This window comes from Amphibalanus amphitrite, unplaced genomic scaffold (genome assembly GCF_019059575.1).
Source record: "Amphibalanus amphitrite isolate SeventyFive unplaced genomic scaffold, NRLGWU_Aamphi_draft 000197F_arrow, whole genome shotgun sequence".
NCBI classification, from domain to species: Eukaryota; Metazoa; Arthropoda; class Thecostraca; order Balanomorpha; family Balanidae; genus Amphibalanus; species Amphibalanus amphitrite.
Genome location: NW_024881692.1, coordinates 785,319 through 801,034, shown reverse-complemented (window position 1 = coordinate 801,034; position 15,716 = coordinate 785,319). Strand labels below are relative to the sequence as shown.

Below are 15,716 nucleotides of genomic sequence, written 5' to 3'. Positions count from 1 at the left end.
AGAGAGAGAGAGAGAGAGAGAGAGAGAGAGAGAGAGAGAGAGAGAGAGAGAGAGAGAGAGAGAGAGAGAGAGAGAGAGAGAGAGAGAGAGAGAGAGAGAGAGAGAGAGAGAGAGAGAGAGAGAGGGAGAGAGAGAGAGAGAGATGGATATGGAAAGAGAGTGAGAGAACGAGAGAGAGAGAGAGGAAAAACGGCTGCATAATCGGTCGATCCACGACCAATGCTTTACTTTTTATATAGAGAATGCACATAAATAAGCGTTACCATAATAAACCGAGCATACTTTCATCAACTAAAGGATGTCTTATTCCGCTCGCACACGCTAATCCGTCGGTCAGGGAGCGTCAGCCAGTTACCAACTAAAGTCTACCGACAGCCTTTGCCGACGGAGCCATGCAGTTGCCAGCCGGTTGATCTGGTTTTGCCGCGAGTGGTAGGCTGTGCCGCATGACACCGCTGAGCAGTGAGCAAGGCACTGTGCTCGATACTGAGGGAGGCATTGTACCTTCAGTAGTTCGTGGCAATCAAGACTTTGCACTGGTGATTTTGAATTACGTGAAAATATTTGGGATGTTCATATCAACAGTTTTGTTACGAGAAACTTATGTGAAGGCGATATACATATGTTACACATGACATAGGTGTAGGAACGTTTTCGAAAGTGGGGGGGGGGGGGGGGCAGGCTCCCAGAGACACAAAACCTCACCTACCCCCAAAATCCATTTTCTCCTCGGATTTCGGCCACTTTATTTTCGCAAGCATGCTCAAATTGGTTTTAAAAAAACGTGACCAGAAAAAAAAATCGACCAAAATCTCGGGGAGACTCCCGTCCAGAAATTAAATCTCATGGACGCGTCCCCCTGGCCTCCGTAGCCGCGTTGGCACCAGGAGCGGATCCAGGAAAACTCCAAGGGGAGGGTCATGAATCGAAGTAGTGCCCCTACCTGTACCCAAAATTAAAACCTCAACTGATTTCGGCCACTTAATTTTTGTGGTGCCCTATTTTTATTTTTTTATTTATTTGTTTTTGCTCTGGCAGGCCTGTGGTGCCCCTGGCGGGCCTGTGGTGCCCCTGCTAGGCCGCAGGTGCCACTGACAGGTTTGTGGTGCCCCTGGAAGGACTGTGGTGCTCCTTACACGAGCCTGAAGTAACAGCGACAGGCCCATGGTGCCTCTGCGAGGCCGGTGGTGCCCCTGCGAGGCCGGTGGTGCCCCTGCGAGGCCGTGGTGCCCCTGCTAGGCCGCTGGTGCCCCTGGGCCCTGACAGGACTGTGGTGCTCCTGACAAGCCTGAAGTGTCCCAGACAGGCACGTGATGCCCCTGACAGTCCCAAGGTGCCCCTGCGAGGCCAGTGGGTGCCCCTGGCAAGCCTGTGATGCCCCTGGCAGGTCTGTGGTGTCCCTGGCAGACCTGCGGTGCCCCTGCTAGGCTTCTGGTACCCCTGACAGGCCTGTGGTGCTCCTGAAAGGAAAAGAGTGCCCCTGGGCCCTGACAAGCCTGAGGTGCCCTGACAGGTCCGTGGTGCCCTTGACAGGCCCAAGGTGTCCCTGCGAGGCCGGTGGTGCCCCTGCGAGGCCGGTGGTGCCCCTGGAAGGGCCTTTGGTGCCCCTGGAAGACCTGTGGTGCCCCTGACAGGTCTGTGGTGCCCCTGGCAGACCAGTGGTGCTCTTGCTAGGCCGATGGTGCTCCTGACAGGCCGGTGGTGCCCCTGTCAGGTCTGTGGTGCCCCTGTCAGGTCTGTGGTGCCCCTGTCAGGTCTGTGGTGCCCCTGGTAGGCCTGTGGTGCCCCCGGGCCCCAACGGGGCATGACCCATGTGACCCCACCTTGGATCCGCCACTGGCTGGCACCCATGCGAATTCCAGAAGCATCCAAAAACATTTTTATTACGAGCGAGCGTGAAACGTGAGAAGTGAAAAGTCAGCAAAAGGTGTGTGTGTGTGTGGGGGGGGGGGGCAGTTAACATTGCTGGCCCCCATTCGAAAGTGGGGGACCATTGCCCCCTGCCCCCTGTTCCTACGCCTATGCCAGTAACCGATCAACTAATGCAAGGCCGCCTAGCATAAATTGTTAGTTTACGCCGTTTACGCATTCTGCTGCGCCAGTACTGTCTCTCTTTGCAGCGCGCGCTGCCCCTAAGTTGCCACTTATTGCTTCTGACAAAGTTACCTTTAATTGGGTGGAGGAAAATTGCACTCAATAACGATGAAGCACAAATGGAAATCTTCATGGAAGGGCAGGCCAGAGAACCGTCAAGTTTGTTCTTCGGGGTGATACATACAAATACATTAAAAAGTTCGGCAAAAAGTGGGGGGGGGGCAGTTAACATTACTGGCCCCCCACTATGAAAAGTGGGGGGCCACCGGCCCCCCCCCCCGTCCCCCCCCCTGTTCCTACACCTATGACACATGACATATTTGCAACAGACCGGTAGTTAGATTTACAAAATAAAATAAAACGAATGGATATTAGGCATAAACAGTAAACATTATCATAACGGCATAAGACGCGTATACCATTCCAAATATATGCAATGCATGAAATGGGCAGCGTATGCGAAGTTACCGTTAGTTTTGACCCCGTCACCCCCACAATAGCTGTATCACGAGCTATGAGACCATCTCATGAGGGCTCATATTTCACAACGTTATGGCCAGACTTTCGCCACATGCGACCGGTTCGAAGACCTGCAGCTGGGTTAATCCTAGAGAGGGGGTAAAGAATGTCATTAGCCCTTCGTTACTGTGGTAAAAATATAAACAATCAACTATACAGCTGGTAATCCGTTTTATTGTTGTTGATGGCATCCCTCCTCCTCCCCCTCCTCCCTCTCCCTCTCCCTCTCTCTCTCTCTCTGTCTCTCTCTCTCCCTATCTCTCTCCCTCTCTCTCTCTCTCTCTCTCTCTCTCTCTCTCTCTCTCTCTCTCTCTCTCTCTCTCTCTCTCTCTCTCTATCTCTCATCCTGACTAAAGACCTAGGGCTCTACCTCTACACACGATATTGACTAGCCATAATCTGACGCCCAGGAATTTGGAAGAGTAGTGATCTATCATTAGTTCTTCAAGTCTTGACAGACAGCGGGTGCATTTGCTGATTGTGTGTGGTGTTGGAACGAAGATCTATCCCACCTTGACGGCCACATCAGCACCTTATCGGCATGATGCCACAACGGCAATAAGCGATATGAAATATATGGCAATATGCATCCTACCTCGTCAAGGAGAGAACCAGATCACCTTACATGAAACTCCTTCCATACTCTCAAGTTATGTGAATGCTAAAGGGGCAGCATACCAAGAGACATCATAGAATTATCATTAATTTCTCACCTACTCAGGCTTTGTGAGAACATTCACTTCCACGCATGTTATGCAGACATGCTACAAAGATGCAGTGCTCGCGTGGTTTTTAGGCTCGGCGGCAGACGGCTGGATCTCTGGTGTTTTGCACGGGCAAGCAACAGAGTGTCATGTCGCACTTTTTGTACAAGACAGTGGACAGAGAAAGAACCGGTACTCACGTGTTTTGTACGGACATGTGACGGAGAGAATGATGAAAATGCCCGCTCCGATCAGAAAGTAGAATATGGGCTTCTTTCGCCCGAACCTGAAACAAAGAACATGCATTGTATGTAGCTTTTACGTAAAGTAGTTGTGTTTCAACTGCAACATACAGAAGTTAGCGAGAGCATAATAAAAATGTCCTGTCCTGCCTATTTTCTCATTAGTTCGAGTTTTAAAGTCCGAACCACGAGCAATTCCTAAAAATAATACTTGATAAAAGTCCCTAAGTCTCGTCATTACTTTATACGTTCAACTATCACAGACCATCAAAACCCCTCCCTAAAACGCAGCGGCGTGGGTTGATTGGCACCGTTTACCGGGTCGTTTGAGAGCTCTATCGCTTTCCTGCGTCCTCAATGCCACGTGATCACTCTCCCACATATAAATCGATATCGACGGTCTCAAAAGCTGCCGTCCAAACAATAAGATGCTTTACTAAGTCTTTCCGATGATGCGAAAGCTGGCGACAGCATGAATCGATTCTGAGAGCTGACACAAACACTATGGAGCGCCCGTCCATGAGCATTTCTCTGTAATTTGTTACCTTCAAACGGAACGCCTCCGCTTATGACAACGCCTGTTCAAACGTATGCTAGGTGATCACAGAACACGTATCGCCACATTGCTTCAGTCAGCAATCAAATCTGTCGAGACCGAACCAGTTCTCATACTCTTAAATCTAAATGGGGCTTTCTTGTTTCCAGCGCCTGATATCCCGCACGCCATTGATAAAGCTAACTAGACAGATGGTGGTGGGTGGTGCTGGCCGCTCGACGTCATTCTCACCTTCTGAGGATGAAGATGGACACCGAGGCGGGTACCATCACCAGACCGGAGAGGCAGTAGTTGAGGTACACGTTGCCTTTCATCACCATAGTGCTGGCCGTCAGGCCGTAGTACAGAAAACCCACGATAGCCCTGGCGAGAGAGAAAACGGGGCGTTACAGTAGGCAAACACAACTATTAGGATCAGTGGTATTGCTTTGAACAAAATAGTTTCGTTCCCAACCACTAGCATCACGGTCAAAGGAGCACACATAAATGGGGAGAAAATATCATTTTATTGCGATCTTTCTGTTCGAAGTTTCTGTTATTTCACGTTCCACAAAAGAACAAAGAAAAATTGACAAAAACAAAATAAAGTGGCCACCGGTCTCCCTTCATGAGCCGGGTGTAGGGGTCACCTCCTCGCGAGGCGAAAAACGAAAGTTGAGGCCACTAAAAAAAAGAATAATACTATGAAAATGTTGCGAGGCAAATGATCTAAAATATTTGTCGATGTCTCTACCCAGCTCGGTAACGTTCGCATTTCCGATCTCCAAGCCGGGACTCGCGTTCTGACGAGAGTCAGTCAGCGTGCCGCGTTTGTCTCAAATGCCGAGAGTCGCGTCACTTTCGTCAGCGTCTGCCGACAGTCACGCCATATTTGTCGCCAAGCACCCGTGCTGATGGAGACATCGACACTTACGACCTTTCCAGTCGCGTCATCTATTTGACGAGAATCCCGTTCGAACAAAACGAGCAATGCGGCCCGAGCGGTGGGCAATAATTCGACGGGGATTCTCTGCACGATAATGTGATTGGTCCCCAGCGCTGACCCCATCATGACATGACGTAGGCATCGTGGGCGACGCACTGAGCTGAGATTTATAGTCCTTACGACCGGGAGACATTGCTAAATTTAAAATGGATCAATGACGTCGTTCACAAAGAATCGCAGACAACGACCATAACCATGTAACTAACTAAAATAAAAGTAGAATGATACAGACGACCATTTACATGTGCCAGCAACTTGCAGTTGATCGCCATTTTGTTCGATATTTTCTCAGCTGAGTGTAAGCAAACAAAGGTCCAAGTGTCAGGAGGGGACCCACCGACCTCTGACCCCAAAACTAGTTCCGATTTCACAGGATCTACCAGCCCCGTATATGGAAGGGCACGAAAAGGTCACTAGTTTGAAGGCTCGAATATGCCAAGTCATGTACCCCAGAATATCGATAAGTAATATCCAGAAAAATATGCGCATAGTTCATCTCAACAGATTACACCGAACAGGAACCATTCGTCAATTTCGGGTTCTTGGAAAGAGAGAGGAGAGAGAGAGAGAGAGAGAGAGAGAGAGAGAGAGAGAGAGAGAGAGAGAGAGAGAGAGAGAGAGAGAGAGAGAGAGAGAGAGAGAGAGAAAGAGAGAGAGAGGGAGAGAGAGAGAGAGAGAGAGAGAGAGAGAGAGAGAGAGAGAGAGAGAGAGAGAGAGAGAGAGAGAGAGAGAGAGAGAGAGAGAGAGAGAGGCCGGGGGGACAAGGGAACTTTAAAACTCAAGCAAAATGCGGCACATTTACCTGACCCAAACCACAACAAATGTGCTAACCCTAGTCCCTAGGACACAGACACAACGGTTGTATTATCACAAAAATAGTGGACAGTGCCGACCACAGCGCCTTTCGATCAGGCCACGGTCACCTTATCTGTCGCTAGCGTCGTATCTGCTCACATTTCTCCTGCAATATCGGCTCTTATTGACAAATGAGCTTTTCCGCCGCTGGCTCCGCGTTGTTGATGACAGCAATTTGTTATGTTGCCACAATTTCTTCTTCGCAACATATCGGCAGCACATTTCTTAACAACTTCTCTCTGAAATAAAGCATTTGCTCACGTTGCTCAGGAAAAGTTCACCCCTTTCTGTTTTTATTGCGGGTATAAACGTGATTTCTCTGAGTATCGATATCCATAGAGACATCGATATCTTGTCTCCTCTGATAGCGAGTGTAGGTCCCAAATCACCGTAGCATTATTTTGTTTAACGGGCTGCACCATTAGATGTTCGAAATGGCTGCAGTGATATCCCGTGATAAATGTGACAGGCACTTAGCGTTATAGAGAGGGGACAATCCATCCCGGGGGTTCATGGAAAACCGAACAGGATGGGGGAGGGTGGGTGCGGGGGGGGGGGGGTCCTGATGACCGGCTCGACCCGTGACGCTGACCACTGATCGGTCAGCTTTCCTCGCTCAGCCAGCGGGCCAGGAGGAGACCAATTTGTAAGGATGGGGGGGGGGGGGGAGGCGGCATGGTTAGCTAGGCGGCTTGGGTCAGGTTTCGGGAGGAAGAATTGAGCGATATTTGCCCTTCAAAGAGAAGTCGCTTAGTGGGGTTTTATGGACAGATGAATTATTAATTTACCTCAGGCCCGGTAATATTGAATTTTCTACAAGGCAATAACATAATTATTAGGCGAATGCTGTGGCATAAGACACCGTCGGCGAAAACCGAAGATTTGCGGTTTGCATCCGTACTCGGCAGAGGTCGGCCACGACTTTCCACTGATTTTTTACCGCGGACAGGCCGCACGGTCACCGCAAGGCCGGTTACCGGCGACAATATATCCTCAGATTTACGGCCATCTCAGCGACGGTGCAGTCAGGAACGGGCCCTAATCGCGCGGGGGAGAGGGGGTGGTTTTCAGCGGCTGACGTACTTATAAAGCAGCACGACAGAATGATCGATGGGTGGCTAGTAAGGCTCAGCCATGGTTAGACAGGGACCCGGACTCTCTTTAGAATCACGCCAGGTAAATCCGATGGAAATATGTGGTGGAGAAGAGCCTGCAATGCCGAGGTAATTAGCCAGCATACAACCTGCAGACCAGCAGTCTTAGGAAAGTTGAGTTAGATGGAGTGAAGTGGGACTTGGATTTGGAGATAGTGCCGGAAACGGTACGTTATGATGGAAGATAGCGGTTAAGTTATGAACAGAGTTAATGCATTCTTTTACACTATGCTTACTATGCTTATGCTCACGTTTGAAGATTAAAAGTTTTTTAAGGAACTTCATAATTATGGAGTGAAAAAGAGCGACCCCCACCAAACACGATTTGGCAGCACTGTAATGACGCCTGCTGGGCGTGAAGTTTTCCCTTCATCATAGGGTTTACACACAAACTGGTCAAAGTTTGAGCCAGGATATACTAGTCTAAAAATGCAAAAAACGAACAAATTTTGGCATCAATAGATTCAGCATTTCATCGTGTGCCTCAAACCGTCCATCATTTGGCCTCAAAGGAGGTAAAAATTGTTCAAAATCGAAGTTGAAAAGATGCTTTCTGAGCACATAATCTGGTAGCAATCACGTGACCTGCTATAAGCAGCTTATCGATAATTTACAAACATAATTATTAATATGCTGCTTTAAACAACATTAATCATACATTTTGAGCTTTCAGTACTTTAAATAAGGTCAAAACATCGCAAAACACAAAAGTTAATACAATAGTCACGTGGGTGTCAGGAAATGTCACAGGTGCGTCAAATTTGTGACTGGGGCTTTACTTTCAAACATCGGATCTACCTGTTTCTTATAGGTATCTTGGAAAAAGAGTCTAGATGGACAGAAAACGCATGATCTATGATCCACGAGCACACGAACAGAGCCACGTGCCATACTTCTCTTATTATCAGCAACAACCCAAACCGGTTAATCTGCATCGCTTACAGTACGATTATTGGTATCTGACGCCCGTGCTACTGAATGCACATTACACATTGCACGGTTCACACTACACACGTCTCAGCCTTATCTTCGGCTTACGGCTTCCTCAGCTATGACCAAAGCTCACGTCTGGTGTTCTCCCAGAACTGCCCAATCAGCTTGTTTGGATTCGAGGCCTCTGGGCAAGTGCATGGCGAGTACGTGCAACATTGTAAACCACCTTGAGCTCATGAAGGATCAATCAACGTAAGAGCTGTAGAATGGGCCGATAATGGGCAAAATAGGTTGGCTGTCTTAAGAATGAGGTTGACAGTCAGTTTCGAAAGCTTGCCGCCGGGAAAGGACAGCGCTTTCGGTAACTGAAAACTGGCGTTAGTTCCTCACTAAAAATTAAATTTCTTTCAGAAGTTGTTGTTTTTCCATCTTCGAGACGTATTTCCGGTAAATTGAAACTTACTCGCCTTTTGTTTCGTCATTTGATCCATTATTTTTTGCCCATTATGTCCTGATAAACTATCCATAACGGTTGTGAACTCATTGAATAATAATCGCTTCATGACGTGTATTTTTTTTCAGATCAGCACAACTTCCTTCTTCTCCCCGACTGCTGAATTTCCTCTCAACACTACCCGGCCCTCCCAGCACGCTGGCGAGGCTGTACGGCTTCAGCGGAAGCACATGTTGTGTTCAGAAAGTTAGTCACGTTACGCCGCATCAGCTAACATAAGCAGCAGCAGCTGACACCAATAAAGGCGCACGGCCAGGCAAGCCTTGGGATATAGGCAGGGAGAAAGCAGAGAGGTTCCAAAATCGTGAGCTTGTCGATAGATGCACCCCATGGGCCATGTGATTGAATGCCGAACGAATTATTCAGTACCTGCTACAAATATACGGCAAACAAAAAGTGTTGTAGCGGATCAAGTAAATCATATTTTGATTGCGCTTTTGGTATGCATTATGCCGAAGATAGGGGGACCGCACAGTTGGGAGACAAGAGCACACTGTCGCTTTGTCCACCACTCAGCGTATAAGTACCTACTATTTTCAACGGGAACGGGCTGTTTTATTAAGTCTAGTGCCCATATTGGTAGATATCAGAAAGCTATAGGTATTGTCAAAAGCTTGACCTTTATCAAAAACCTATCAATGCTACCGCACAATAGAATAACAAGTAAGTAAGCGTTGTCGCAAACATGAGCCTCGATAAAAATTAATATAGTGTATGTATGAACAACATGAAGAAGAGGATGACATTTTCGGACGTGGACAATCATCAAATCTCAAGGACAGATAAAGAAGGGGACGGGTCTCAAAGACGAGGGGCTCAACAGCTGACCACCGGGATCAACAGCTGACCGCCGGGATCAACAGCTGACCACACGGATCATCAGCTGGCGAAAGGGATCATCAGCTGACGGCAGCGTCTTTTTTTCAGCGCGTCTTTTTTCAGCTGACATTGACGGCAGAAATGTGGTCGGAACCGGTCGGTCGGGCCTCTCCATGGTAATTGGGCATGCGGGTGCGCCCAGAGCCGAGTTCGTTCGTTGCGAGTGGTTTGTCCCAAGACCCACTGTAATTAGACCCCGCTTTGTGCCTATCCTACCCCGACAATAAGTGCCGAGATGTCTCGCTCGCAGGGAATGAAGCGGTAGACCGTCTACCGCTTCATTTCCTAAAGGCTTTAGTTCGGCAAACCGCGAACACTGTGCCTTATTCCTCATAGTCGGTATCTGTCCTTACTTGCAGAAAGCGCAGCTTTGGTCAATCGGGCTTCACCAATTGTTATTGATCCCACGAAATAAGACATTGCAGTGAAGCGATAAGAAGTTTCTTGCCCTCTATTCCAGCCAAGTCTGCCAACAGGGAGCCCCACACTGATAAGCGAAACCCTGAGTGGGCCGGGGCTATTTCCCATCAGACTCCCTAGTTCCGGGCAGTCTGTGCCCGCCGCCGGGCTGGCGGACAACGGCTCGGGCCGTTGACCGAGGTCAGAGCGGACCCAGGGCCACCTCTGGCACCCGCCCGCACACGCTGCGCCCCGGTTCAGCCGCCGAAGGTCGGGCCAGGCTGATGCCATAGGGGTGACCAGATCAACCCATCCCAATCATTCAATGTGGGGTGGACGACTTACATACCACTTTAGTCACTACGACTTACATTACATACCTGCTTAAACATACCACTTAACCGTCTAACCATTTTTTATTTATTTTTAGCTAATACATGAAGAGAGCTCTGAGCATACATATTACATAATACACATCAAATAGCCATCAATATTGCTAGCATCGCATTCAAAGAGAACCATCAGGAAAAAGAACCTAATACCCTGTTCTTCGACTGAAAGAGACGTTCCAGGAAATGAGCGAGAGGCAGCCGAACGAGCCATAAATCCATCAGGTGACGGCAGCAGACAAGCACGCCGACTTCTCAGTACCTCCCTCTCATCCTCCCAGCCCCCTCCCCCCGACCCTCCCACGTTCTTCGTCCCATAGTCCCAGGACGATCGGTCGCGGCTCTGCGAAACCTCTGTTGTCAGATGCCCCAAATAACATCACGTCTTGTGTCGTCCCGGCCGCCGCCATCGCCCCGACCCCCCGGGAATTCACCAGTGACCTTCCCCGGTCTGCGCCGGCTACCCGTGTCCTTGACCTCGTGGGTTGGCGGGAAAACAGCGCGCCCTTTGTCTGGCCTCTCCAAAAAGGCGACAGAAAGTCACGGGTGGTCTCGTGGAGGGTAGTTTGGACTCGAGTAACCCTGCTGCAGATGGGTAGCGACATTAATTTGTTTAATTAAACCAGCGCCAGAAAGTCTCCGAGGTTACAAGACGCTGAAAATTGACATGACAGTTATGAGATGCTGGAAACGATAAACAGCAGCGGACAAAATGGAGGTGATTAACTCTGAGACTCCGCGGAATGGGGGATTAGTTAGTAATGGCCGATCGATCGTGACTGCGAGTACGGGACACCGATCGCCCGCGGGCGCACACGTTTCCAGTGACTCGTTGGCTGGATGGAGAGGGTGGCGGTGCCATGAGGGTGGTGTTGGGGTGGATGGAAAGGAAAGCGTCGCCTTTGTCTCCTCTATCATATTCTTTTCTTCCTTCCTTTTTGCTCTTTTTTATCATTCCTTCTCTTTTTCTTCTCACTCACTCACTCACTCACTCACTCACTCACTCACTCACTCACTCACTCACTCACTCACTCACTCACTCACTCACTCACTCACTCACTCACTCACTCACTCACTCACTCACTCACTCAACTCTCTCTCTCTCTCTCTCTCTCTCTCTCTCTCTCTCTCTCTCTCTCTCTCTCTCTCTCTCTCTCTCTCTCTCTCTCTCTCTCTCTCTCTCTCTCTCTCTCTCTCCCTCTCTCTGAAATACGAATGAAAATTTACATTCAACATTGAGCATCAAAGCTATGGAGTAATGAATATGAATAGTAATACTGAAGAGAGACCCGAATCGCATATCGAATAATGATGAGCAGCTTATCACAAAATATATCATTTTAGCAAACAAAGGATGTTTAGTGTGCAAAATCTTCCCAATCCCTTACTGCTAAATGTACGGAAACTCAGCACAGAACACTGGGCGTGAGTATGCAGTGCTACTGCATATTCATCATTCATTACTACTGGATATCCCCACATAAGCATGCAGATCAAAGCAGATACGCTGAATGCACCCCCAAGCGAGATGGGTGCAGTAAAACGTCAGATACCCAGCGCGGTTTAGTGACGTGGGACCTCCCTATAGCGCCTCGGTCATCACATGGCTGTGGCACCGGCGGCAAAGTTTTCATTGGGCCTGGCCATTGTAGCAGTGTCCATAATTTCGGATCGGGCCCGGATTACTTTGACCCGGGGTGACCACAGAGCTCCGGACTCCGGGAGCGGAATGACCTTGGTCGGTCATACTGGAGAAAACGGTGGGGGGGGGGGGGCGGGGAGGGAAGGGGGTGCCAGACAAACGCGTGGATGGGCGCAGCTTGAACACCGCTTGGTAAAGGCGCAGGACTACGGGATTATTGGCAGTCATTGCAATGGCTGCTGTTCACTCTTTGCTTCTCCCCAAAGCTATTCTTCTCGAATCGTCAAAAATAAAACTTCCAAAGCTGAAATGTACCTATATCGCGCCACCAAAACATTACGCAAAGGCCTGCTGAAAGCTGCAGAAATGAAAAAAACAACAAGATCCCAAACTAAATCCAACCAAAGGAAAACAAACCGCCCTTACGTATAAGGCGCATCATCAAGGTGCTTAGCGCTTTGGAAAGAGCTAATAAGCTAGCAATCAGAGGGTAGCCGGTAGGTACACTCGGGGGCAGATTGATGTTCCACAACTCTTTATCCACCGGGTTCCTATGGCTCAGCATTGGCAGCAGCCGCCTGGTAACGGTAGACTGTGCCGCTTCACTTACTTGTCAAGCGGCACAGCCTACCCACACCGTATGACACCGGTCTGGGTCGGTGGCTGGAAGGCGATGTGGGCCGCCTGTGACGTCAGCGCAGCGGTGAGGACCGAGCCCGGAGGCATGGCTCGGGTCGGCGCGGCGCGGCGGCTGGCGAGGGCTGGGGAGTGAGGTGGGGTGAGAGGGTGGAAGCATGGACCATCGCGCCGCGCGGCTGAGCGAGTGTAGTTGACTTTCGCGTCTCAAGGCGGCAATTATTCTACCTAACAATTGCGCTAAAGCAGTTGTTGAAATATCCTATGCCCAAGACAGCGCCTATCGTCATACTTGCCATGAGCATTACGACACACTTTAACGTGGCATTTGGACAGCCGATAGAATTTATATCACACGTGCATCGAGTTGCGGAGCTACATTGTTTATAACAGACAAGAGGTATTTATTAAGGCCTTGATTGAGCTTATTGGTGTCTATTATTTCGCACAGCAATCGTCCAGAGACGTGGGAACTGCAGTTTTTGGATAGCGCGGCAGCCAACGCCCCAACTTTAAACAAATTTTACTGTTCCTTTAACCCTCGCCCGTAAACGGCGATCTGCCACCTTCGCCCATGCAGGGGGGGGGGGGGTTGGTGCGACCCCCCCCTTGGCGTTTGAAAACGGAGCGTCGTAGAGCTTAGCGGAAAATACCAACGGATTGCTCTCGCCGAGATCTCGCGATTGGTGGTATATTTTTTGGTCCTAGGTCAACATTTGACCTACTTTTGACCGGTCAAAGATCAATTTTTTTCGGAAAAATAGACTTTTTCAACTTTCCGCGGCGATTGCGGCAAAACGGTGGGAGATATCGACTTGAAACCTTCAGTATCGTGTTCCTTGATCAATTCTCTATCGTTTGGTATGTATTTCGTTTCCCTAGCTCTAAAAATGGCGCGTTGGGAGCGCCGGAAGTCGGCAAGGTCACAGTCGGCGGCAGAAATTCGAAAAATCAAAATTTAAATTTTTGAAATCTGATTGTAATTTTGGATTTGGGAGGTCCATTTGCTCCCTATAGAAGCTAATATTGCTGCATATTCCCATCGAGGTGACAAGAATTAGCAAAATAGTGGTTCGGGCGCTTTTCAAAAATAGTACCGGACGCTGTTCCTCTTGTGACGTCATAGCTCCGTGACCTGACCTGACCCGGTCAAGTTTCTTATACCATATGATAGCCAATACTTGCCCCAACATGCATGGGAAGTTTCATCACGATCCATCAACCGATGTCCGTACCACCGGCAGGAAACCTCGGGCGTTGGCACTCAGTTTGTGAAAATCCGGCCGGAGGCTGTTCCCTTTGTGACGTCATAACTCCGTGACCTGACATGACCCGGTCAAATTTTTTTTATCAAAAGATGCGCAAGGTTTGCCCCATAAGGTACCCAAAATTTGGCGGCGCTGCGCGCCGCCGTTTTTGCACTATTTCCGAAAAACCTCAGGGGGGGGTTGCACCAACCCCCCCCCTACATGGGCGAGGGTTAATGTGTGATCGCAGCCACCAATAGCAAACCGTTTCAACTAGGAGCAAATAAGTTGCGCACCTGGGACAGTTCGAACCGGGCTTCTCCGACCGGTCACCCTACGACGCTATAGCGTGCATCCACTGAGCTACCGAGACCAGCGACTACCCGCCGCGGTCAAACGCGATGAAATGTCACAAAACTGTCATTGGCGGTCAGCGGGTGAATGTCATTTTGTTTTGTGCTGACGGGGACCATTTCCGGTAGCTCAGTGGATGAACGCTCGTATCGTGAGCTGACCGGTGGGGGAAGCCCGGTTCGAAGTTCGAACCCCCCTGAGTGTCCGACTTTTTGGCTCCTGGTTGGAACGGTTTGCTATTGGTGGCTGCGACCTCATATAAGAGGAACAGTAATAATCGCTTTAAATTGGGGCGTTAGCTGCCGCACTATACCCATACCCCTAGTTCCCACGTAGACGATTGCCTTGCGAAACAATAGACACCAATCTGCTCAATCAAGGCCTCAATACTAACATGTTATGCAAAATATAGCTCCGCACCTCGATGCACGGGTGACAAGTTCTATCGGCTGTCCCATTGCCACGCTTTAAGTGCTTCGTAATACGCATGGCAAGTAAATGATAGGCGCTGTCTTGGGCATAGGGCATTTTAACAAATGCTTTAGCGCTTGCAATTGATAGGTAGAATAATTGGCAAATGGAGACGCGAAAGTTAACTACGCTCGCCCAGCCGCGCGATGGTCCATGCTTCCACCCCACCTCACTCCCCAGCCCTCGCCAGCCGGCCGCCGCGCTGCGCCGCCCAGAGCCATGCCTCCGGGCCCGGCCCTCACCGCTGCGCTGACGTCACAGGCGGCCCACATCACCTTTCAGACACCGACCCAGACCAGTGTCATACGGTGTGGGTAGGCTGTGCCGCTTGACAAGTAAGTGAAGCGGCACAGTCTACCGTTACCAGGCGGCTGCTGCCAATGCTGAGCCATAGGAACCCGGTGGATAAAGAGTTGTGGAACATCAATCTGCCCCCGAGTGTACTTATCGTAATAACATCCATCTATCAAAGTATAAACAATCAACTACTGACTTTTCTGCGAACCAATAGATTCCGAAAAGCGCCACGGACTGAGACCAGCCTTCGGCGACGTTTATTCCAGCCCATACATCACACACTCCAAACAAGGTAGCCCCTGCGGCCATAGAGACCCGAGCCGCTCGTGGTATTGGACAGGGAAGGACCAATACTAGGAAGAGAAGACAGGGAAGTCGTTACTATTCTCGCCGGTGGGTGAACGCATCTGCTCCGGGCCGACTGCTGCGTGTCTGATAGATTAGGGTGCCCGTCATCGCACCAAGCGCTGAGGAACGCCCGCGGGGTAACGAATAAGGCCATGGAGCCGACACCCGTGAAGGTCTTCGACAGGTGTAATTGGCGTCCAGTGGCTACATGTGTGACTTGGATGAGTGATTTTCTATCTAAAATCACTCACAAGACGAGAACTGCTGACTTGAGCCTTTTCTTTGTTGGTCGATTCTTGCTCAGCATCGATATGCTGCTCAGGTATGAGCAGTATTGTACAGAGTCAACTATATAAGGCTTTTATCATTCAGGGCAGATTGTCTTGGCGAAATCAGCCGGGCTGAGAGAGGACCGAGGTAACTGTTTGGAAGTGATGAAAATGACGGAAATTGATAACAATGGCCAACATATTTTTTTGTTCTTTTGTGCTTTTCTGT

General features: G+C 49.5%; 1 protein-coding gene across 1 annotated transcript in view; it reads right to left on the bottom strand.

The window, feature by feature from the left end:
• The window catches only part of LOC122384756, a 57,538-nt gene that overhangs the window by 12,964 nt on the left and 28,858 nt on the right, over positions 1 to 15,716 (bottom strand). Inside the window, exons 10-11 of the mRNA XM_043372470.1 lie at positions 4,347 to 4,478; positions 3,518 to 3,603 (exon numbers count right to left, since the gene is read on the bottom strand). Of these exons, the coding sequence (XP_043228405.1) occupies positions 3,518 to 3,603; positions 4,347 to 4,478 (218 nt within the window). The remainder of the gene's footprint in view (positions 1 to 3,517; positions 3,604 to 4,346; positions 4,479 to 15,716) is intronic.